The sequence below is a fragment of the Haliotis cracherodii genome, unplaced genomic scaffold (assembly GCF_022045235.1).
Source record: "Haliotis cracherodii isolate W230 unplaced genomic scaffold, xgHalCrac1.p SCAF_7, whole genome shotgun sequence".
NCBI lineage: Eukaryota > Metazoa > Mollusca > Gastropoda > Lepetellida > Haliotidae > Haliotis > Haliotis cracherodii.
The window spans coordinates 41,491,158-41,517,689 of NW_027266330.1; the positions used below are offsets into that span (position 1 = coordinate 41,491,158).

At 45.2% G+C, this 26,532-nt stretch overlaps 2 protein-coding genes across 2 annotated transcripts in view; one reads left to right on the forward strand and one right to left on the reverse strand.

Moving 5' to 3' along the window:
• Window positions 1–26,532, forward strand: part of LOC139448541 (muscleblind-like protein 2a) — a 329,809-nt gene that overhangs the window by 20,727 nt on the left and 282,550 nt on the right. The window lies entirely within an intron of this gene.
• Window positions 22,153–22,977, reverse strand: LOC139448892 (histone-lysine N-methyltransferase SETMAR-like). Its single transcript, XM_071230410.1, has one exon. The coding sequence runs from the start codon at window positions 22,975–22,977 to the stop codon at window positions 22,153–22,155; it is 825 nt and encodes a 274-aa protein (XP_071086511.1).

Sequence of the window (26,532 nt, forward strand, 5' to 3'; positions counted from 1 at the left end):
AGACCAGATTTTTGTTTTTGACGCAGCGAGCTCCACCAACGACCCATGGGAATTCTGGGTAATGTTTATTGTCGATTTCCGTTAAAACCGAAGTAACACAACACCGAACCTTTGTGCAATACTGCCACTTTTGAACATTAAATTTTGAGATTTTATTAGATGAACCGTCATGCTAGATAATAGTTCTTGTGTTTATGTGCGTTAGATAATGAGCTTCAACTTAATGGAGCAATGATAATCTCTCCAGAGAGAACATATTTCGCAGTTTAGATGCAGTATAACCTTCTTTAAGGAAGACCGGTTTACACATCTATCAAACATATTGTCCACATGCACTCAAACCTGTACTGTTGATGTATACTCCCTACACCACGTCCACTCTGTCTTGTTGATGTATACTCCCTACACCACGTGAACCCTGTCTTGTTGATGAATACTCCCTACACCACATGAACACTGTACTGTTGATGTATACACCCTACACCACGTGAACCCTGTACTGTTGATGTATACTCCCTACACCACGTGAACCCTGTACTGTTGATGTATACACCCTACACCACGTGAACCCTGTACTGTTGATGTATTCACCCTACACCACGTGAACCCTGTACTGTTGATGTATACACCCTACACCACGTGAACCCTGTACTGTTGATGTATACACCCTACACCACGTGAACCCTGTACTGTTGATGTATACACCCTACACCACGTGAAACCTGTCCTGTTGATGTATACACCCTACACCACGTGAACCCTATACTGTTAATGTATACACCCTACACCACGTGAACCCTGTACTGTTGATGTATACACCCTACACCACGTGAACCCTGTACTGTTGATGTATACACCCTACACCACGTGAACCCTGTACTGTTGATGTATACACCCTACACCACGTGAACCCTGTACTGTTGATTAATACTCCCTACACCACGTGAACACTGTCTTGTTGATGTATACACCCTACACCACGTGAACCCTGTACTGTTGATGTATACTCCTTACACCACGTCCACTCTGTCTTGTTGATGTATACACCCTACACTACGTCCACTCTGTCCTGTTGATGTATACTCCCTACACCACGTGAACCCTGTACTGTTGATGTATACTCCCTACACCACGTCCACTCTGTACTGTTGATGTATACACCCTACACCACGTGAACCCTGTACTGTTGATGTATACACCCTACACCACGTGAACCCTGTACTGTTGATGTATACTCCCTACACCACGTCCACTCTGTACTGTTGATGTATACACCCTACACCACGTGAACCCTGTACTGTTGATGTATACTCCCTACACCACGTGAACCCTGTACTGTTGATGTATACTCCCTACACCACGTCCACTCTGTACTGTTGATGTATACACCCTACACCACGTGAACCCTGTACTGTTGATGTATACACCCTACACCACGTGAACCCTGTACTGTTGATGTATACACCCTACACCACGTGAACCCTGTACTGTTGATTAATACTCCCTACACCACGTGAACCATGTCTTGTTGATGTATACTCCCTACACCACGTCCACTCTGTCTTGTTGATGTATACTCCCTACACCAGGTGAACCCTGTCCTGTTGATGTATACTCCCTACACCACGTGAACCCTGTCTTGTTGATGTATACACCTTACACCACGTGAAGCCTGTCTTGTTGATGTATACTCCCTACACCACGTCCACTCTGTCCTGTTGATGTATACTCCCTACACCACGTGAACCCTGTACTGTTGATGTATACTCCCTACACCACGTCCACTCTGTACTGTTGATGTATACACCCTACACCACGTGAACCCTGTACTGTTGATGTATACACCCTACACCACGTCCACCCTGTACTGTTGATGTATACACCCTACACCACGTCCACTCTGTACTGTTGATGTATACACCCTACACCACGTGAACCCTGTACTGTTGATGTATACTCCCTACACCACGTGAACCCTGTACTGTTGATGTATACACCCTACACCACGTGAACCCTGTACTGTTGATGTATACACCCTACACCACGTGAACCCTGTACTGTTGATGTATACTCCCTACACCACGTCCACTCTGTCCTGTTGATGTATACTCCCTTCACCACGTGAACCCTGTACTGTTGATGTATACTCCCTACACCACGTGAGCCCTGTCTTGTTGATGTATACTCCCTACACCACGTGAACCCTGTACTGTTGATGTATACACCCTACACCACGTGAACCCTGTACTGTTGATGTATACTCCCTACACCACGTGAACTCTGTACTGTTGATGTATACTCCCTACACCACGTGAACCCTGTACTGTTGATGTATACACCCTACACCACGTCCTCTCTGTCTTGTTGATGTATACTCCCTACACAACGTGAACCCTGTACTGTTGATGTATACACCCTACACTACGTCCACTCTGTCCTGTTGATGTATACTCCCTACACCACGTGAACCCTGTACTGTTGATGTATACTCCCTACACCACGTCCACTCTGTACTGTTGATGTATACTCCCTACACCACGTCCACTCTGTACTGTTGATGTATACTCCCTACACCACGTCCACTCTGTACTGTTGATGTATACTCCCTACACCACGTCCACTCTGTCTTGTTGATGTATACTCCCTACACCACGTCCACTCTGTCTTGTTGATGTATACTCCCTACACCACGTCCACTCTGTCTTGTTGATGTATACTCCCTACACCACGTCCACTCTGTCCTGTTGATGTATACTCCCTACACCACGTGAACCCTGTACTGTTGATGTATACTCCCTACACTACGTCCACTCTGTCTTGTTGATGTATACTCCCTACACCACGTCCACTCTGTCTTGTTGATGTATACTCCCTACACCACGTGAACCCTGTACTGTTGATGTATACACCCTACACCACGTGAACCCTGTACTGTTCATGTATACTCCCTACACCACGTGAACCCTGTACTGTTGATGTATACTCCCTACACCACGTCCACTCTGTACTGTTGATGTATACTCCCTACACCACGTCCACTCTGTCTTGTTGATGTATACTCCCTACACCACGTCCACTCTGTCTTGTTGATGTATACTCCCTACACCACGTCCACTCTGTCCTGTTGATGTATACTCCCTACACCACGTCCACTCTGTCTTGTTGATGTATACTCCCTACACCTCGTCCACTCTGTCCTGTTGATGTATACTCCCTACACCACGTGAACCCTGTACTGTTGATGTATACTCCCTACACCACGTCCACTCTGTCTTGTTGATGTATACTCCCTACACTACGTCCACTCTGTCTTGTTGATGTATACTCCCTACACCACGTGAACCCTGTACTGTTGATGTATACTCCCTACACCACGTCTTCTCTGTCTTGTTGATGTATACTCCCTACACCACGTGAACCCTGTACTGTTGATGTATACTCCCTACACCACGTCCACTCTGTCCTGTTGATGTATACTCCCTACACCACGTCCACTCTGTCTTGTTGATGTATACTCCCTACACTACGTCCACTCTGTCTTGTTGATGTATACTCCCTACACCACGTGAACCCTGTACTGTTGATGTATACTCCCTACACCACGTCCACTCTGTCTTGTTGATGTATACTCCCTACACCACGTGAACCCTGTACTGTTGATGTATACTCCCTACACCACGTCCACTCTGTCTTGTTGATGTATACTCCCTACACCACGTGAACCCTGTACTGTTGATGTATACTCCCTACACCACGTCCACTCTCTCTTGTTGATGTATACACCCTACACCACGTCCACTCTGTCCTGTTGATGTATACTCCCTACACTACGTCCACTCTGTCTTGTTGATGTATACTCCCTACACCACGTGAACCCTGTACTGTTGATGTATACTCCCTACACCACGTCCTCTCTGTACTGTTGATGTATACTCCCTACACCACGTGAACCCTGTACTGTTGATGTATACTCCCTACACTACGTCCACTCTGTACTGTTGATGTATACTCCCTACACCACGTGAACCCTGTCTTGTTGATGTATACTCCCTACACCACGTCCACTCTGTCTTGTTGATGTATACTCCCTACACCACGTGAGCCCTGTCTTGTTGAACTATACTCCCTACACCACGTGAACCCTGTACTGTTGATGTATACACCCTACACCACGTGAACCATACTGTTGATTAATACTCCCTACACCACGTGAACCCTGTCTTGTTGATGTATACACCCTACACCAGGTGAACCCTGTCTTGTTGATGTATACACCCTACACCACGTGAACCCTGTCTTGTTGATGTATACACCCTACACCACGTGAACCCTGTACTGTTGATGTATATTCCCTACACTACGTCCACTCTGTACTGTTGATGTATACTCCCTACACCACGTCCACTCTGTACTGTTGATGTATACTCCCTACACCACGTCCACTCTGTCCTGTTGATGTATACTCCCTACACCACGTCCACTCTGTCCTGTTGATGTATACTCCCTACACCACGTCCACTCTGTCCTGTTGATGTATACTCCCTACACCACGTCCACTCTGTCCTGTTGATGTATACTCCCTACACCACGTCCACTCTGTCCTGTTGATGTATACACCCTACACCACGTCCACTCTGTCTTGTTGATGTATACACCCTACACCACGTCCACTCTGTACTGTTGATGTATACTCCCTACACCACGTCCACTCTGTCCTGTTGATGTATACACCCTACACCACGTCCACTCTGTCCTGTTGATGTATACTCCCTACACCACGTCCACTCTGTCCTGTTGATGTATACTCCCTACACCACGTCCACTCTGTCTTGTTGATGTATACTCCCTACACCACGTCCACTCTGTCCTGTTGATGTATACACCCTACACCACGTCCACTCTGTCCTGTTGATGTATACTCCCTACACCACGTCCACTCTGTCCTGTTGATGTATACTCCCTACACCACGTCCACTCTGTCTTGTTGATGTATACACCCTACACCACGTGAACCCTGTACTGTTGATGTATACACCCTACACCACGTCCACTCTGTCCTGTGGATGTATACTCCCTACACCACGTGAACCCTGTCCTGTGGATGTATACTCCCTACACCACGTGAACCCTGTACTGTTGATGTATACTCCCTACACCACGTGAACCCTGTACTGTTGATGTATACTCCCTACACCACGTTCACTCTGTCTTGTTGATGTATACTCCCTACACCACGTCCACTCTGTACTGTTGATGTATACTCCCTACACCACGTGAACCCTGTACTGTTGATGTATACACCCTACACCACGTGAACCCTGTACTGTTGATGTATACTCCCTACACCACGTGAACCCTGTCTTGTTGATGTATACTCCCTACACTACGTCCACTCTGTCCTGTTGATGTATACACCCTACACCACGTGAACCCTGTCCTGTTGATGTATACACCCTACACCACGTCCACTCTGTCCTGTGGATGTATACTCCCTACACTACGTCCACTCTGTCCTGTTGATGTATACACCCTACACCACGTGAACCCTGTACTGTTGATGTATACTCCCTACACCACGTGAACCCTGTACTGTTGATGTATACTCCCTACACCACGTGAACCCTGTCCTGTTGATGTATACTCCCTACACCACGTGAACCCTGTACTGTTGATGTATACTCCCTACACCACGTGAACCCTGTACTGTTGATGTATACACCCTACACCACGTGAACCCTGTCCTGTTGATGTATACTCCCTACACCACGTGAACCCTGTACTGTTGATGTATACTCCCTACACCACGTGAACCCTGTCTTGTTGATGTATACTCCCTACACCACGTCCACTCTGTCTTGTTGATGTATACTCCCTACACCACGTCCACTCTGTCCTGTTGATGTATACTCCCTACACCACGTCCACTCTGTCTTGTTGATGTATACTCCCTACACCACGTGAACCCTGTACTGTTGATGTATACTCCCTACACCACGTCCACTCTGTCTTGTTGATGTATACACCCTACACCACGTGAACCCTGTACTGTTGATGTATACTCCCTACACCACGTCCACTCTGTCTTGTTGATGTATACACCCTACACCACGTGAACCCTGTACTGTTGATGTATACTCCCTACACCATGTCCACTCTGTCTTGTTGATGTATACACCCTACACCACGTGAACCCTGTACTGTTGATGTATACTCCCTACACCACGTCCACTCTGTCTTGTTGATGTATACTCCCTACACCACGTGAACCCTGTACTGTTGATGTATACTCCCTACACCACGTCCACTCTGTCTTGTTGATGTATACACCCTACACCACGTGAACCCTGTACTGTTGATGTATACTCCCTACACCACGTCCACTCTGTCTTGTTGATGTATACACCCTACACCACGTCCACTCTGTCTTGTTGATGTATACACCCTACACCACGTGAACCCTGTACTGTTGATGTATACACCCTACACCACGTGAACCCTGTACTGTTGATGTATACACCCTACACCACGTCCACTCTATACTGTCGATGAATACACTCTAAATCACGTCCACCTTGTCCACCACGTCCACCACGCCCAGCATGTCCACCACCACGTCCATCACATCTACCACGTCCCCACGTCCACCACGTCCACAACGCCCAGCATGTCCACCACGTCCACTACGTCCACCCTGTCCACCACGTCCACTCGTCCACCACGTCCATCACGTTCACCAAGTCCAGCATGTCCACCCTGTTCACCACGTCCACACGTCCACCACGTCCATCACGTCCACACGTCCACCACGCCCACCACGTCCACACGTCCACCACGTCCATCACGTCCACCACGTCCAGCATGTCCACCACGTCCACCACGTCTACCACATCCACCACGTCCACACGTCCACCACGTCTACCACGTCCAGCATGTCCACCACGTCCACCACGTCCACCACGTCCATCACGTCCACCACGTCCACCACGTTCACACGTCCACCACGTCCACCACCACGTCCATCACGTCCACCACGTCCACCACCACGTCCACCACCACGTCCACCACCACGTCCACCACCACGTCCACCACCACGTCCACACGTCCACCACGTCCACCACGTCCATCACGTCCACCACGTCCACCACCACGTTCACCACCACGTCCACCACGTCCACCACGTCCATCACGTCCACCACGTCCAGCATGTCCACCATGTCCACACGTCCACCATGTCCACACGTCCACCACGTCCACCACGTCCACCACCACGTCCACCACCACGTCCACCACGTCCACCACGTCCACCACCACGTCCACCACCACGTCCATCACGTCCACCACGTCCACCACCACGTCCACCACCACGTCCACCACCACGTCCACCACCACGTCCACCACGTCCACCACGTCCACCACGTCCACCACGTCCATCACGTCCACCACGTCCACCACCACGTCCACCACCACGTCCACCACCACGTCCACCACCACGTCCACCACGTCCACCACGTCCACCACCACGTCCATCACGTCCACCACGTCCACCACGTCCCTCTTCGTCCACCACGTCCACACGTCCACCACGCCCAGAATGTCCACCACGTCCACCTTGTCCACCACGTCCACCACCACGTGCATCACGTCCACCACGTCCACCACGTCCACCACGTCCACACGTTCACCACGTCCAACACATTAACCATGTACACACTATACCACCGAATAGCACAATATTACTGTAACTTGTGTAATATGTTCATCAAGGAGGTCCTGAAATGTAAAGTTTCAATGATGTTTGTTGCCTGATGGTAATGATCTGTAATTTCATTTGTAATTAATGACATGACAGCAATTATGGTGCTTGGTCGAGTGCAGCTACAACAATGGACTGGGTCGGAAAATATTTAGATATTGATACTTGGATCTGTTGCTTGTTATCTCAAGAGCATTCCCTAAAATGCAAAAACTGGGTGCCATCGTTCAGTCAGTGCTCTCTGACCCATGAGTCGTTAAAGAGGATTCCGTATTTTTCACTTACTTCTACAACAGTGGCGGCAGTCAACCGCTGGACGAGGGTCAAATTATGACCTCATCAACATGGGTGCAATTCCAAATACTTTCCCCCGAAATTGCTTTCACGAACTTCTTGTCTGTACAAATGCGTAAAAGGTAATTTTTACGTGATTTGGCGATAGTTTAATGCCCCATATCTTGTGAAATACTGTGTCGCTAATTGCCACTAGGCGCCTGTAGTCTTGTCTAAGTGGAATCATTTAATCAAACATGTCGTTAGCGACTAGCTATTACAACGTGGAGGTGACCATCACGCAATACTACAAGTGCGCTGAGGCTTTCTTTAAGCCTCATCCATCAGGGTATCTGGGAAGGATGGCAGGAGTCACCCGCTCTGTACCTGGAGACCAAACTTTGACAAGACTGTCATCCCTCGGAATACCACTGTCCTTTGTACATTACTGCGTTGAAAATAGAACAAAACACATCGTGTAGATTCGGTGCAGCGTCAATGAACCTTTGTAAATAACACGTTTGAACTAAACGAACAGCTTTGAAAGAAGGACTGACTAGTTGTTGTGATAAAGAACGGGGAGTGGCTTTACAGAAGGACTGACTAGTGGCTATGATAAAGAACGGGGAGTGGGTGTACAGAAGGACTGACTAGTGGATGTGATAAAGAACGGGGAGTGGGTGTACAGAAGGACTGACTAGTGGCTGTGATAAAGAACAGGCGAGTTGGTGTACAGAAGGACTGACTAGTGGCTATGATAAAGAAGGGCGAGTTGGTGTACAGAAGGACTGACTAGTGGCTATGATAAAGAAGGGCGAGTTGGTGTACAGAAGGACTGACTAGTGGCTATGATAAAGAAGGGCGAGTTGGTGTACAGAAGGACTGACTAGTGGCTATGATAAAGAACGGGGAGTGGCTTTACAGAAGGACTGACTAGTGGCTATGATAAAGAATGGGGAGTGGGTGTACAGAAGGACTGACTAGTGGATGTGATAAAGAACGGGGAGTGGCTTTACAGAAGGACTGACTAGTGGCTGTGATAAAGAAGGGCGAGTTGGTGTACAGAAGGACTGACTAGTGGCTGTGATAAAGAACGGGGAGTGGCTTTACAGAAGGACTGACTAGTGGCTGTGATAAAGAACGGGGAGTGGGTGTACAGAAGGACTGACTAGTGGCTATGATAAAGAACGGGTAGTGGCTTTACAGAAGGACTGACTAGTGGCTATGATAAAGAAGGGCGAGTTGGTGTACAGAAGGACTGACTAGTGGCTATGATAAAGAACGGGGAGTGGCTTTACAGAAGGACTGACTAGTGGCTATGATAAAGAACGGGGAGTGGGTGTACAGAAGGACTGCCTAGTGGATGTGATAAAGAACGGGGAGTGGGTGTACAGAAGGACTGACTAGTGGCTGTGATAAAGAACGGGGAGTGGGTGTACAGAAGGACTGACTAGTGGCTATGATAAAGAACGGCGAGTGGCTTTACAGAAGGACTGACTAGTGGCTGTGATAAAGAACGGGGAGTGGGTGTACAGAAGGACTGACTAGTGGCTGTGATAAAGAACGGGGAGTGGGTGTACAGAAGGACTGACTAGTGGCTGTGATAAAGAACGGGGAGTGGCTTTACAGAAGGACTGACTAGTGGCTATGATAAAGAACAGGCGAGTGGGTGTACAGAAGGACTGACTAGTGGCTGTGATAAAGAACGGGGAGTGGCTTTACAGAAGGACTGACTAGTGGCTGTGATAAAGAACAGGCGAGTTGGTGTACAGAAGGACTGACTAGTGGCTGTGATAAAGAACGGGGAGTGGCTTTACAGAAGGACTGACTAGTGGCTGTGATAAAGAACGGGGAGTGGCTTTACAGAAGGACTGACTAGTGGCTATGATAAAGAAGGGCGAGTTGGTGTACAGAAGGACTGACTAGTGGCTGTGATAAAGAACGGGGAGTGGCTTTACAGAAGGACTGACTAGTGGCTATGATAAAGAAGGGCGAGTTGGTGTACAGAAGGACTGACTAGTGGCTGTGATAAAGAACGGGGAGTGGCTGTACAGAAGAACTGACTAGTGGCTGTGATAAAGAACGGGGAGTGGGTGTACAGAAGGACTGACAAGTGGCTATGATAAAGAAGGGCGAGTTGGTGTACAGAAGGACTGACTAGTGGCTGTGATAAAGAACGGGGAGTGGCTGTACAGAAGAACTGACTAGTGGCTATGATAAAGAACGGGGAGTGGGTGTACAGAAGGACTGACAAGTGGCTATGATAAAGAAGGGCGAGTTGGTGTACAGAAGGACTGACTAGTGGCTGTGATAAAGAACGGGGAGTGGGTGTACAGAAGAACTGACTAGTGGCTATGATAAAGAAGGGCGAGTTGGTGTACAGAAGGACTGACTAGTGGCTGTGATAAAGAACGGGGAGTGGCTGTACAGAAGAACTGACTAGTGGCTGTGATAAAGAACGGGGAGTGGCTTTACAGAAGGACCGATTAGTGGTTGTGATAAAGAACGAGCGAGTGATAGTCAACTGCATCTTGTCAGCTGCACGTGTTGTGTCTGTATATCAGTGATGATACAAATGAGCGATCAACTGCATCTTGTTAGCTGCACGTGTTATGTCTGTATTTCCCTGATGATACAAATGAGCGGTCAACTGCATCTTGTTATCTGCACGTGTTATGTCTGTATTTCCCTGATGATACAGATGACAGCGCAACTGCAACTTGTTATCTGCACGTGTTGTGTCTGTATTTCTCTGATGATACAAATGATAGTCAACTGCATCTTGTTATCTGCACGTGTTATGTCTGTATTTCCCTGATGATACAAATGACAGGGCAACTTCATCTTGTTATCTGTACGTGTTGTGTCTGTATTTCCCTGATGATACAAATGACAGGGCAACTGCATCTTGTCAGCTGCACGTGTTGTGTCTGTATTTCCCTGATGATACAAATGAGCGGTCAACTGCATCTTGTCAGTTGCACGTGTTATGTCTGTATTTCCCTGATGATACAGATGACAGCGCAACTGCAACTTGTTATCTGCACGTGTTGTGTCTGTATTTCTCTGATGATACAAATGATAGTCAACTGCATCTTGTTATCTGCACGTGTTATGTCTGTATTTCCCTGATGATACAAATGACAGGGCAACTTCATCTTGTTATCTGTACGTGTTGTGTCTGTATTTCCCTGATGATACAAATGACAGGGCAACTGCATCTTGTCAGCTGCACGTGTTATGTCGGTATTTCCCTGATGATACAAATGATAGTCAACAGCATCTTGTCAGCTGCACGTGTTATGTCTATATTTCCCTGATGATATACCCTTCCAGTGATATAACTGACAGTTGACTGACAGTGACTACAGCCCGTTTCTCCATACCCTCCCAGTCATATAACTTACAGTTGACTGACAGTGTGTGCAGCCCGTTTTTCCATACCCTCCCAGTCATATAACTTACAGTTGACTGACAGTGTGTGCAGCCCGTTTTTCCATACCCTCCCAGTCATATAACTTACAGTTGACTGACAGTGTTGACGGCAGGGTCGTGGAGGTGCTGGAATTTCAGGGTCTGCATAAAACATTATCAAAGTTAAATGTTCTTCACCAAACACTCACACCCAGTCCCATCTCCCGTTGAAAGCTGATACAGCACTCGTCGGATCAAAGTACACAATGTCATCAATTTACCAGCATGTTTCCACCAAACCATTGTTGTTTTGCAGAGCGCACAATTCATTGCGTTATCTACGATAGAGTCTCATTCTAACCTATTGCTCAGGGAAATGTTATATTCAGCTAAGCTTTCAGTTGTTCGACTCGTCTATAATTTAATATTAACCGATAGTTATTTTTTCGCCATCAGACTTTGAAGAGATTTGTAAGCATTTAATCCTGTCTGGTGTGGAGCGTGGGGTCCTGGCCACGAGAGACCAGATCGTCCATAGTATCGGCTGTGGGTTATTATTGTAATAGGAGATGGGAGTTTAGTGCTGCTACATTACTCCCAGACTGTGGCGGAGCTAGATGGATACAATTCCCAATGTTTCAATGAATGAATGGGAGATAGTTGTTGAGAGAGCGCTCATCTGTCCGCCTGCTAGTGATGGCTTCATTGGATGACATAACTCAGTGTACATGTAACATGGATCAAAAGTGAGCGTGTCAGGTGTAGTTACTATTACTGTCTAAATCATTCTAGGTCACACGGCAATACGTCATTAGCCTTTTATTGGATTTTGAAAATGTATTTGGGCGCTCTTGTATGGTACCCATCTCGGTGGCGATATGAGAATCATTGAACACCATTGTTACGATTCATTATGTTAATTTACCCGGAAAAGAAACATTATAACTTTTTACCAGAATCATTTGTGTATTGTTCGACTGAGAAAAGATACTTCAATTTAAGATCGAATGTGTCCCATTAAACTATCACGCGTGGACTTCACTTTGGCATGTATGTCTTTTCATCGCAATCTTGTGAGGTTGAAAGAAATGGAAAGGAAATAGAATAGAGGGAGTGTATCGAGAATATGTCGATCTGATCTCGTTACGTCAAAGCAATGATGACAGAGCCAGGCGTGTGATGCCCGTGCAGGACATGCTGCGTCCTCCCCAATAATAGTCTTAACCAGGGTGCATTGATTCACTTCCGGAATTGCCTCTCTGTAGGGATCACCTTTAATAAATCTAGTCTTAGGCGGAACTGTGCACGCAGAAAACATGCTTCTTCATCCATTGCTTCGTTCTCATGCGACACTTTATGTGTGTTCTGGCGACCAAATCGTCTTTGAATTGCACAATATCAAAGCAACAATTAAGATGAGCACGGCCTACCTGCCAGGGGTTGTAATTTATCTGATTTGATTAGCGATTTCCTCTTTGATCTCCCGTTATGCCTTGTGATTAGAGCCAATGCATTTGTTTTACTGTCACTTTTAACAAATGTCTTATTCTGGGAGTCTCGCTTTATCAACGCTTTCCAACACACACAAAGTCCTCTTTCCAGACTTGACATGTTCGGTTTGTATGATCATTTGATGTCGGCATATGCGACGTGAGAAATCGTTACAGGTCAGAATTAGGGCGAGAGAAACCTCGTAAAGTATTAAAGATGGAATCGCAGGCCCTTCGTAGCTCCAGTGTCGCCGAATATCCCCCGCAGACAATGTACCCTTAAAAGCTATACTTGAAGAGCATCGTTTCCAGTGTTGGAGCCCTGCAGTGATTCAGTAGCAGTGTACCCCAGCTAGTCATGTCAGCCTCATCTGTGTGGGGACAACAAGCTACATTCCTGCAGACAGAATAACGACTGTACTTATATCTTTCTGATGGATGTGCCCTTCGCAGGCGTACCGACTGAGCCCAGTTACCTGGCAAAGACCAGTTAAATGCTATGCCATTGGCACCAGTCATGTCCGAATGTCACATGTTCAATTCCTTCCTGTTCGTGTCACTAAGTTCCAAAGTTAAAAAAGAGATCAAAGGTCAGTGTGGACAATTTCGGAAAGAAAGGTTACCCGACTCAATGTTTTATTTCGAATTACTTCTCTTTATTCAGGACATGTGTAAGCCGGTGATTGGAAAATTAGCCTTCCTTACACTGGCGCCTGTACTGGCCTCGAGAGACTCACATGAAGTCTGTGCATGTTCAATAAAGACAAGAAGTGAGAGAGAGCCGCAACCGAAAGAAACAATCTGAGGACATGGTCGTCGAAAGCCAATTTACTTTAACACAATTTTCTTCTCGTCGTCTTGGCATCGGACACACTCTTTGGTCAGAGTGACCTCACCAAACAAGAATGTTAAGTCGATTTCCGCAAGGGAATACTTGTACATGGTTGACCGGTATAGTAGAATAGACAGACAAGGTATCACTAATATAGTAAAATAGATCACTGGTGTAGCACAGTAGAAAGAAAAGGGTTCGCCAGTATACTGGATATATCAGAAGTCACTGCGATAAAAGAGTAGATAATTTTAGAACTAGGACCACCCACAGAGTAGACAGACTAGGAATCACTGATATAGTAAAGTACGCAGACTAAGAATTAACGGTATAGTAGACAGGCTAGGAATCACCGGTATAAAAGACAGACTAGGAATCACCGGTATAGTAGACAGACTCGCAATCACCAGTACAGTATATTAGACAGACTACGAATCACCTGATATTAGACAGACTAGGAATCATAAGTATAATAGACAGACTAGGAATCACCAGTATAGTGTAGTAGACACACTCGCAATCACCAGTACAGTATAATAGACAGACTAGTAATCACTAGTATAGTATATTAGACAGACTAGGAATCATAAGTATATTAGACAGACTAGGAATCACCAGTATATTAGACAGACTAGGAATCATAAGTGTAGTAGACAGACTAGGAATCACCGGTATAGTATAGTACACAGACTCGCAATCACCATTACAGTATACTAGACAGAATAGGAATCATAAGTATATTAGACAGACTAGGAATCACTGGTATAGTATAGTAGACGGACTAGGTTTTACTAATATAGTGAAGTACACAGACTAAGAATTAACGGTATGGTACACAAACTAGGAATCACCGGACAGTCTAGGAATCACCAGCATAGTATAGTAGATAGACTAGGAATCATTGGTATAGTATAGTAGACAGACTAGGAATCATCGGTACAGAAGACAGACTAGGAATCAACGGTTCAATACACAGACTAGGAATCACTGGTATAGTAAAGTACACAAACTAGGAATCACCAGTATAGTATAGTAGACAGGCTTTGAATCACCAGTATAGTATAGTAGGCAAATTAGGAATCACCGGTCTAGCAGACAGACTAGAATTCACCAATATAAACTGACGTCCAAAAGAAACTTTACCAGAGTTTGAAATCACTCTTGCTCAAAAACAACAAAACATACATTCATGAAGTAAAGTGTATTGAGAAGATCAATATATCAACATAATCAACACTGAAAATGACAATCATACCGCGATCGAGAATGACGTCAGAGCCCCCCAAAGTTGGGTGTGGTACAAAACTCGAGCTTTCAGAATCATGGACAATAGGCAGAGTACATAAACAATCACTCACGTTCAATAACAAGTCATTAGTAGCGTGTATGACCACCAAATGCCTCAATACACGCAAAAACTCTTCGACGCACAGAAAGAGTCAGTCGTCTGATGAGGTCACGTGGGATTTGACGCCATTCTTCTTGGAGGGCCAAGATCAGTTCTTGCCGGTTGGCTGGAGAGTGTGGTCGGTGTCGAACACGACGATCCATCAAGTCCCAGAGGTGTTCTATGGGGGACATGTCGGGTGAGCGTGCAGGCCACGGCAGGGTGTTGACGTTGTTGGCTGCGAGGAAGTTAGTGACAATTCTGGCTGTATGGGCTCTAGCGTTGTCATGCTGATAAATGACACCACGTGGCTGCTGTTGGAGAAATGGTAGGACAACTGGACGAAGAACGTTATCCATGTAACGCTGAGCTGTCAAGTTTCCGTCAATGATGACCAGCGGTGTCCTCTCCTGCCCACAGATCCCTCCCCACACCATGGCACTCCCTCCACCATATGGTACGACCTCATGCACGCAACACGCCGCTGTTCGTTCACCCCTTCGACGGTAAACACGTTGTCTTCCATCAGCCCTAAACATAAAGAATCGACTTTCGTCAGTGAAGACAACCCTCTGCCAGTCACGTCGTTGCCAACTTCGTACAGTCCGGGCCCATCTGAATCGCTGTCCTCTGTATGGTCTAAAAGCTCTGATTCCATGAGCCCTGTGACCTAAGGCATTTGTCGCCGATGACGTCACTGTCAGGAAGCGATTTCGGAGGTGCAAGGTACGCAAGTACCGGTCATCATGGGGCGTGGTCACCCTGGGTCTGCTTGTTCTTGGCCTGTCAGCGGTCCGCCCTGTCTGTCTGTAACGTTGCATCTAGTTGGTAACGACAACACGGGAGCAACCGAAGGTTCGTGCAATATGGACGTGGGTGGCTCCCATCTGTACCATACCCAAGGCTCGTTCACGTTGTTCGACTGTGAGTCGTGGCATTTCTTTTGTGTGTTTTTGATCACTGTGGATGTCTGACTTGCCGTTGCAATCGTTTTATACCCTTACCTGGAATTTATATTTTCAGTTCGTAAAGTTTCTTTTGGACGTCAGTTTAGTATAGTAGACAGACTAGGAATCACTGGTATAGTTTAGTACACAGACTAGGTATCAAAAGTATAGTATAGTACACTGGCTAGGAATCACCGGTATAGTAGACAGACTAGGAATAACCGGTAAAGTATAGTAGGCAGACTAGGAATCACCAGTATAGCATAGTACAAAGGCTAGGAATCACCAGTATAGTCGCCAGACTAGGAATCACCGGTTTAGTATAGTAGACGGACTAGGAATCATCGGTACAGTAGACAGACTAGGAATCACCAGTATAGAAGACACACAAGAAATCACCAGTATTGTACACAGGCTAGTAATCGCCGGTATAGTAGAGGGGGTAGGAATCACCAGTATAGTATAGTAGACAGGCTAGTAATAACCAGTATAGTATAGTAGACAGACTAGGAATCACCAGTATAGTAGACAGACTAGGACTCACTGGTTTAGTATAGTAGACGGACTAGGAATCATCGGTACAGTAGACAGACTAGGAATCACCAATATACTATAGTAGACGGACTAGGTTTTACTGATAAAGTAAAGTACACAGACTAAGAATTAACGGTATAGTACACAAACTAGGAATCACCGGTATATTTGACAGACTAGGAATCACCAGTGTAGTATCGTAGACAGACTAGGAATCATCGGTACAGTACACAGGCTAGGAATCACGTGTATAGTATAGTAGACAGGCTAGGAATCACCAGTATAGTATAGTAGGCAGACTAGGAATTTTCGGTACAGAAAACAGACTAAGAATCGCCGGTTTAGTATAGTAGACAGACTAGGAATCACCAGTATAGTAGGCAGACTAGGAATCACCAATATAGTATAGTAGACGGACTAGAAATCACTAATATAGTAAAGTACACAGACTAAGAATTAACGATATAGTACACAAACTAGGTATATTTGACAGACTAGGAATCACCAGTATAAAATATTAGACAGACTAGGAATCACCGGTACAGCAGACAGACTAGGAATCACCAGTATAGTAGACAGAGAACAAATCATCAGCATAGTATAGTAGACAGACTGGGAATCACCAGTATAGTAAACAGACTAGGAATCACCGGTTTAGTATTGTAGACAGACTAGGAATCACCAGTGTAGTAGACAGGCTAGGAATCACCGGTATAGTATAGCAGACAGACTAGAAAACATCAGTATAGACAGGCTAGGAATCACCGGTATAGTATAGCAGACAGACTAGAAATCTTCGGTACAGTAGACAGACTAAGAATCGCCGGTTTAGCATAGTAGACAGTTTAGGAATCACCAGTGTAGTATAGTAGACAGACTAGGAATCACCGGTACAGTAGACATACTAGGAATCACCAGTATAGTAGGCAGACTAGGAATCACCAATATAGTATAGTAGACGGACTAGGAATCACTAATATAGTATAGTAGACGGACTAGGAATCACTAATATAGTATTGTAGACAGACTAGGAATCACCAGTGTAGTAGACAGGCTAGGAATCACCGGTATAGTATAGCAGACAGACTAGAAAACACCAGTATAGTAGACAGACTAGGAATCACCATTGTAGTATGGTAGAAAGACTAGGAATCACCAGTGTAGAAGACAGACAAGAAATCACCAGTATTGTACACAGACTAGGAATGGCCGGTATGGTAGACAGGCTAGGAATCACCGGTATAGTATAGCAGACAGACTAGAAATCTTCGGTACAGTAGACAGACTAAGAATCGCCGGTTTAGCATAGTAGACAGTTTAGGAATCACAAGTGTAGTATAGTAGACAGACTAGGAATCATCGGTACAGTAGACATACTAGGAATCACCAGTATAGTAGGCAGACTAGGAATCACCAATATAGTAAAGTACACAGACTAAGAATAAACGGTATGGTACACAGACTAGGAATCACCGGTATATTTGACAGACTAGGAATCACCAGTATAGTATAGTAGACAGGCTACTAATCACCAGTATAGTATAGTAGACAGACTAGGAATCATCGGTACAGTAGACAGACTAGGAATCACCAGTATAGTAGACAGACAAGAAATCACCAGTATAGTATAGTACATAAAATAGGAATCGCCGGTATAGTACACAGACTAGGAATCCTTGGTTTAGTATAGTTGACACTCTAGGAATCACCAGTATGATAGACAGACCAGGAATCACCGGTAAAGTATAGTGACAGACTAGGAATCACCGGTATAATAGACAGACTAAGAATCACCGGTATAATAGACAGACTAGGAATCACCTGTATAGTATAGTTTAGTACACAGACTAGGAATCACCAGTATAATAGACAGACTAGGAATCACCTGTATAGTATAGTTTAGTACACAGACTAGGAATCACCAGTATAATAGACAGACTAGGAATCACCAGTATAGTTGACAGACTAAGAATCACCGGAATAATATAGTAGACAGACTAGGAGTCACCGGTATAGTTGACAGACTAGGAATCACCGGTATAGTTGACAGACTAGGAATCACGAGTATAATAGACAGACCAGGAATCACCAGGATAATAGACAGACTGGGAATCACCAGTATAGTTGACAGACTAGGAATCACCAGTATAATAGACAGACTAGGAATCACCATGATAATAGACAGACTAGGAGTCACCAGTATAGTATAGTAGACAGACTAGGAATCACCAGTATAATAGACAGACTAGGAATCAACAGTATAAGAGACAGACTAGGAATCACCATGATAATAGACAGACTAGGATTCACGGGTATAGTATAGTAGACAGACTAGGAATCACCGAGGAATAGACAGACTGGGAATCACCAGTATAATAGACAGACTAGGAATCACCGGTATAATAGACAGACTAGGAGTCACCAGTATAGTACACAGACTAGGAATCACCGGTATAGTAGACAGGCTAGGAATCACCGGTATAGTAGACAGGCTAGGAATCACATGTATGCTATAGTAGACAGGCTAGGAATCACTGGTACAGTAGACAGGCTAGGAATCACCAGTATAGTTCACAGACTAGGAATCACCGGTAAAGTATAGCTGACAGACTAGGAATCACCAGTAAAGAATAGTTGACAGACTAGGAATCACCGATATAGTAGCCAGACTAGGAATCACCGATATAGTAGCCAGACTAGGAATCACCAGTATAGTTGACAGACTAGGAATCACCGATATAGTAGCCAGACTAGGAATCACCAGTATAGTTGACAGACTAGGAATCACATGTATGCTATAGTAGACAGACTAGGAATCACTGGTACAGTAGACAGGCTAGGAATCACAGTATAGTACACAGACTAGGAATCACCGGTATAGTAGTCAGGCTAGGAATCACCGGTATAGTAGACAGGCTAGGAATCACCGGTATAGTAGACAGGCTAGGAATCACCAGTATAGTACACAGAATAGGAATCACCGGTATAGTAGACAGGCTAGGAATCACCGGTATAGTAGACAGGCTAGGAATCACCAGTATAGTACACAGAATAGGAATCACCGGTATAGTAGACAGGCTAGGAATCACCGGTATAGCGAAGTAGATAGGACAGGAATCACAGGTATTGTAGACAGACTAGGAATCACCAGTATAGTATAGTAGATAGGCTGGGATTCACTGGTTTTCATCATGTTTCTTGATTATATGAACATTTTGAAGATGTTGTCCCGGTGACATTCTGGAAGATGCAAACACCAGATGGAATGCTGCTTCAGATGGGACAACATTCGGCTTAACACCTGCAACTTCTGGGCAATGAAACAAATGTTGCTTCTCTTTGGAAGCCTACTTTTAAACTAACTAAGAATTGATCTTTTTAGCAGGCAGGGAATTAATTCTAGTTTAGACACGAGAAGTTAACTCTTTGGTTGCATATCATAGAAACTTTTGGGCCTTTCTTCCTGCAAATGATGTTCAATTCACGAGTTGTTTCCCCTTCTCCAATTGTTTTATCCTATTAAAAGTTTGCTGTGAAATTTGAGAACTCTCTGACTTAAAAATATCGAGTACATCCTAAAACCTGACTTTCTTTCGTTGTGCATCGTGTGCTAGTCTGATCACTGTTCATTAGATATGGTAAAAATGGCATGTTTGACGTCTCCCGTGGCCAGATAATCCCCCAGTGCTGTGTTGCCGTGTGATATTGGCTAACAAGCATGTTCCCGCAGTTTGCGAAGTGCATCTCTCACAAGAGAGAGGCGACGCCACTCGCAACTGTTTCATAATTGGGGCTATATTTGCTGACAGGAACCCAATGCCCGGCAGAATCAATTTGAAATCTGGCCTCGGCCGAATGCGTCTCAAACTCGGGGAATAATTAGACAAAGCCAGACCACTTCTTTCTCTAAATCAGGCCACCCTGGGGATCCTTCTCAATTGCAGCATTGCAGATAGTTTTTTGTACGTCGTTGATGAAGTGTCGCTTGCACCAGGTAATCAAAGCATATCGTTTGCGTCAATCACGTCGCGCGCTTTAGCGGGCTTCACTTACTCCCTACTTTTCCCGCCATTGTGTGAGAGACGTAGCAGACGATAAATGCGCCATTTTGAATGTTCTCGCAAGCTACTCGATGGTAGAGATAATCTTAAAAAACACCATCAACCTGAGAGCAACTTCATCCGAGAGTGGGAGTGGCAGGGTTTTGTAACCATCCTTGACGTCAACGTGCTCCACATGCAGGAGACATCCTCCACGCTGACTGCTGATTGCCCACCTTCGTCTCTAAAAACGAGCTTCCTTCGATCTTGTCCTCTGTCATATGGTGCGGCCCAAGTCTTCCATAAGACAGCCTTCTTTATTCCAGACCTTAAGGCACCTGAGTGAAGGTGTACAAACTGATACAGTAATCATATAGCCACTGACACATTCTCGCCACTGCCATGATCAACATGTAATGGCAGTTAACAGCACATGGTTTACACTGACACTGCTTTGTACGAAAGGGTCTAGGTACTATCAACTTGCCACATGATGTCATATTTTTTAAAAGCATCTTCGAAGCAATCTTAAACAAACCCGGCTAATAACCTTTCGGAAGTACTATACTGAGCACTCTCTAACACTTTTACCGTATGTTGTACTGTCAGGTGACCAACCCTCCAGCCACTGGCTAGACGTTACACTTAATTGCCTGTTTATATTGATCCACGTGCTACAAGTGTTAAACACTGGCATAGAATACCCAACGGGCAGAAGCCAGCTATAGTTCCTCACCACTCTCCAGTGGTAGTCATCCGTGAGAGATGAGTGCTCTTGAAGTATATATGGCAAGTCCTGAACCACAACCCAACAGACAATGTGCTACAACGACGTCCACTTTCTTCCTCATACACGTCACATTGGCACTAGTATCTTTAGCGTCGGTCCCGCCTAATGGAGATGGCGATAGTCGTGTTGACGGCGGACGGGTGCTAAGGGACCGACATTTGATATCCTGAGGGTTTGGGGAATAAGGCTGGGATCCCCTTATTAAGTACTTGCAGATATGCTCCTACTCAGATAATTGTGTGTGTTCTGAATCAGTGACAGAAAAAATAGTCTGTCACTAACACGAATCTCACTAACAGTATAGTTACTTCAATATGAATAAGACTAGATCAACTGTCGTATTAATGAGGTGATTATTTCTGAGTTGATGTAAGTGTCAAAGTAAAGGATACGAGGGATGGTCAAAAAGTTCATAGAACTTAATATAAAGAGTTAATATAAATACAAAGAGTTTCATGTTTTTATTGTTCAATATAATCTCCCTGCACTTGAATACACTTTTCCCATTTATGCTGTAGACTCTCATTTCCCTTAAAATAGAAGTCTTCTGCTTGCCCACCAAACCAAGCTTCTGTAGCAGCAATGAGGTCGTCATCATTGGCGAATCTCGTTCCACGCAGGTGTGACTTGAGATTTCGAAACAGATAATAGTCACTTGGTGCCAGGTCTGGACTATATGGGGGATGATTCAATTATTCAAACTTGCATTCACGAATGGCGGCTTGCGCAACTCTACTCTTGTGGACAGGTGCATTGTCGTGAAGAAGCAAAACACCAGCAGTTAACATCCCGCGCCGTTTATCTTTGATTGCATTTCGCAATTTCTTCATTAGAGCTGCATAGTAAGCACCAGTGATTGTCTTCTTTGGTGGCTTATAATCTATCATTAAGACGCCCTTGGAATCCCAGAAAACGGTGGCCATGATCTTTCCAGCAGATGGCTGAGTCTTAAACTTCTTTGGTAGCGGAGATGTCTTGTGCTTCAACTGCTTAGAATCCTTTTTGGTTTCTGTATCCCAATGATGAATCCAGGTTTCATCTCCAGTCACAAGGCGAGCATGAAAATTCTCTGGATCTGCCCTATAAATGTCCAAGAGCTCTCGACTTGATTCCACTCGTTGGTGACGATCTTGCGTATTCAGATATCGGGGTACCCATCGGGCAGACACTTTGGACCTATGCAAACGTTCATGGATGATATTGCAAACACTTGCATGAGAAATACCACACTCTGAGGCAATTTCATCCACCTTGATGCGGCGATCAGTCATAATTATATTTTGAACTTTGGCCACAATTTCATCTGTGATGACATCTGCTGGTCTGCCAGACCTTGGGTCATCTTCAAGTGATGTACGTCCGCGCTTAAACTCAGCAGCCCATTTTGCTACGGTGGAATATTGAGGAGCATCCTCACTGTAGACATTAACCATGCGCTCATGAATTGTGCGAGCATTTACTCCTTCTTTGGTAAGAAATTTGATCACAGCCCTATACTCAGTTTTGGGGCTATCCATATTTTAACAGGGGTACCTCATATCAAATAAGTACTGTAACATTACTAATGGGTGTAACCACCTATACTCTTGTAGACACGGGTATGAAAGATGCCAGAATACGATACAATCATCAAATCGTCTGCTGGGTTCATTTAGATACCATGTTCTATGAACTTATTGACCATCCCTAGTAACTTTTTACCCGCCGTGTATTGTGGACAAGTTTGTTGTTCCGTCAGTGGAGGTAAAATAACAAACCTTCACAAATATGTCTATGGAAGTTAATCATTTTGGTATGTTATTGGTATTCCCTAACGACACTCGTGTCTGAAGTCATATTAAATACATACACATATTTACCATTTCGATACCACAGTTAATTTCAACAAATTGCAACTGATTGGAAATTCCATATGGTTTATTTGCGTAGCTGTCTAGGACGACACATCTCCGCCGTTTGGTTGGCTTCTTCAAAGGAGACTGACGCGAGACTATTACAACACATTATCCATCGCCGGGTCTATATTTGGACCCTAACCGTCTCGGAAACACTGACTTACAAATGTGTTTCCTGTCAAAGCGTTTATCAACAGGTGTAAATGGTCTGTACTATCTTTGGAAGCGGACTCGGACAAATATCACAGGAATTATTAGCTGACACTTTACGTCACATGAGTTGTATGGTAACGGTCAAATATAACTTGAAACACACACCTGACGAGGATATGGCCCAGGAGACAGGAGCAAAGGCGGTTATAATTGATCTTGCAGATTAAACAGGTTGCCCGCCTCACAAGACCTACTACGGAACGTGACATAGTGACGTTGAGTTCAGCGGAGGATTTTTCTTGTTTTCTAGTTTTGTTTCCCTACGTATAATATGACTATATCAGGGAAATTATTTTTAATGAATGTATTGTTAATTCTCAGAATGCTAAGATACATGTGATATACTTTGGTTTATATTCAGTGATGTCAGTGAGTGTTTTATATTTTCAACCTACACCACACCATAGAACTGTCTTGTCACCAGGCCACACCTACACCACACCATAGATCTGTCTTGTCACCAGACCACATCTACATCACACCATAGATCTGTCTTGTCACCAGACCACATCTACATCACACCATAGATCCGTCTTGTCACCAGACCACACCTACACCACACCATAGAGCTGTCTTCTCACCAGACCAGACCTACACCACACCATAGAGCTGTCTTCTCACCTGACAACACCTACACCACAGCATAGATCTGTCTTATCACAAGACAACACCTACACCACACCATAGATCGGTCTTGTCACCACACCACACCTACATCACACCATAGATCTGTTTTGTCATCGGACCACATCAACATCACACCATAGATCTGTCTTGTCACCAGACCACAACTACACCAAGCCATAGATCTGTCTTCTCACCAGGCCACACCTACATCACACTATAGAGCTGTCCTGTCACAAGACCACACCTATATCACACCATAGAGCTGTCTTGTCACCAGACCACACCTACAACACACCATGGATGTGTTTTGTCACCCGACCACACCAACATCACACCATAGATCTGTCTTGACACCAGAACACACCAACACCACACCATAGAGCTGCCTTGTCACCAGACCACACCTACACCACACCATGGATCTGTCTTGTCACCTGACCACACCTAAACAACACCATAGAGCTTTCTTGTCACCAGATCACACCTACATCACACCATGCATCTGTCTTGTCACCAGACTACACCCACATCACACCATAGAGCTGTCTTGTCACCAGACCACACCTACACCACAACATAGAGCTGTCTTGTCACCCGACCACACCTATATCACACCATGGAGCTGTCTTGTCACCCGACCACACCTATACCACACCATAGAGCTGTCTTGTCATCAGACCATACCTATATCACACCATAGATCTGTCTTGTCACCTGACCGCACCTACACCACACCATTGATCTGTCTTGTCACAAGACCACACTCACATTACACCATACAGCTGTCTTCTCACCAGACCACACTCACATTACACCATAGAGCTGTCTTTTCACCTGACCACACCTACACCACACCATTGATCTGTCGTGTCACCAGACCACACCCACATTACACAATAGATCTGTCTTGTTACCAGATCACAACTACACAATACTATAGACCTGTCTTGTCATCTGACCACACCTACATCACGCCATACATCACCTAGGTCACACCATAGATCTGTGTCTTTTCACAAGACAATACCTACACCACACCATGGATCTGTCTTGTTACTAGACCACACTCACATCACACCATTGATCTGTCTTTTCACCAGACCACAACTACATCACACGAAAGATCGGTCTTGTCACCAGACCACAACTACACCATACCATAGACCTGTCTTATAACAAGACAACACCTACACCACACCATAGATCGGTCTTGTCACCACACCACACCTACATCACACCATAGATCTGTTTTGTCACCAGACCACATCTACATCACACCATAGATCGGTCTTGTCACCACACCACACTCACATCACACCATTGATCTGTCTTTTCACCAGACCACAACTACATCACACGAAAGATCGGTCTTGTCACCAGACCACAACTACACCATACCATAGACCTGTTTTGTCACCTGACCACATCTACACCACACCATAGATCTGTCTTCTCACCAGACAACAACCTCACCATACCATAGATCTGTCTTGTCACCAGACCACACTTACACCACACCATAGATCTGTCTTGTCACCAGACCACAACTACACCATACCATAGACCTGTCTTGTCACCAGACCACACCTACACCACAACATAGAGCTGTCTTCTCACCAGACCAGACCTACACCACACCATAGAGCTGTCTTGTCACCACACCACATCTACACCACACCATAGATCGGTCTTGTCACCACACCACACCTACATCACACCATAGATCTGTCTTGTCACCACACCACACCTACATCACACCATAGATCCGTCTTGTCACCAGACCACACCTACACCACACCATAGAGCTGTCTTCTCACCAGACCAGACCTACACCACACCATAGATCTGTCTTGTCACCACACCACATCTACACCACACCATAGATCGGTCTTGTCACCACACCACACCTACATCACACCATAGATCCGTCTTGTCACCAGACCACACCTACACCACACCATAGAGCTGTCTTCTCACCAGACCACACCTACACCACAGCATAGATCTGTCTTATCACAAGACAACACCTACACCACATCATAGATCGGTCTTGTCACCACACACCTACATCACACCATAGATCTGTCTTGTCATCAGACCAGACCTACACCACACTATAGAGCTGTCTTGTCACCTGACAACACCTACACCACAGCATAGATCTGTCTTATCACAAGACAACACCTACACCACACCATAGATCGGTCTTGTCACCACACCACACCTACATCACACCATAGATCTGTTTTGTCACCAGACCACATCTACATCACACCATAGATCTGTCTTGTCACCAGACCACACCTACACCACACCATAGAGCTGTCTTCTCACCAG

What these genes read in the sequence shown, in the direction of transcription:
- LOC139448892 (XM_071230410.1), bottom strand. Translation starts at nt 22,977, where the DNA reads ATGGATAGCCCCAAAACTGAGTATAGGGCTGTGATCAAATTTCTTACC.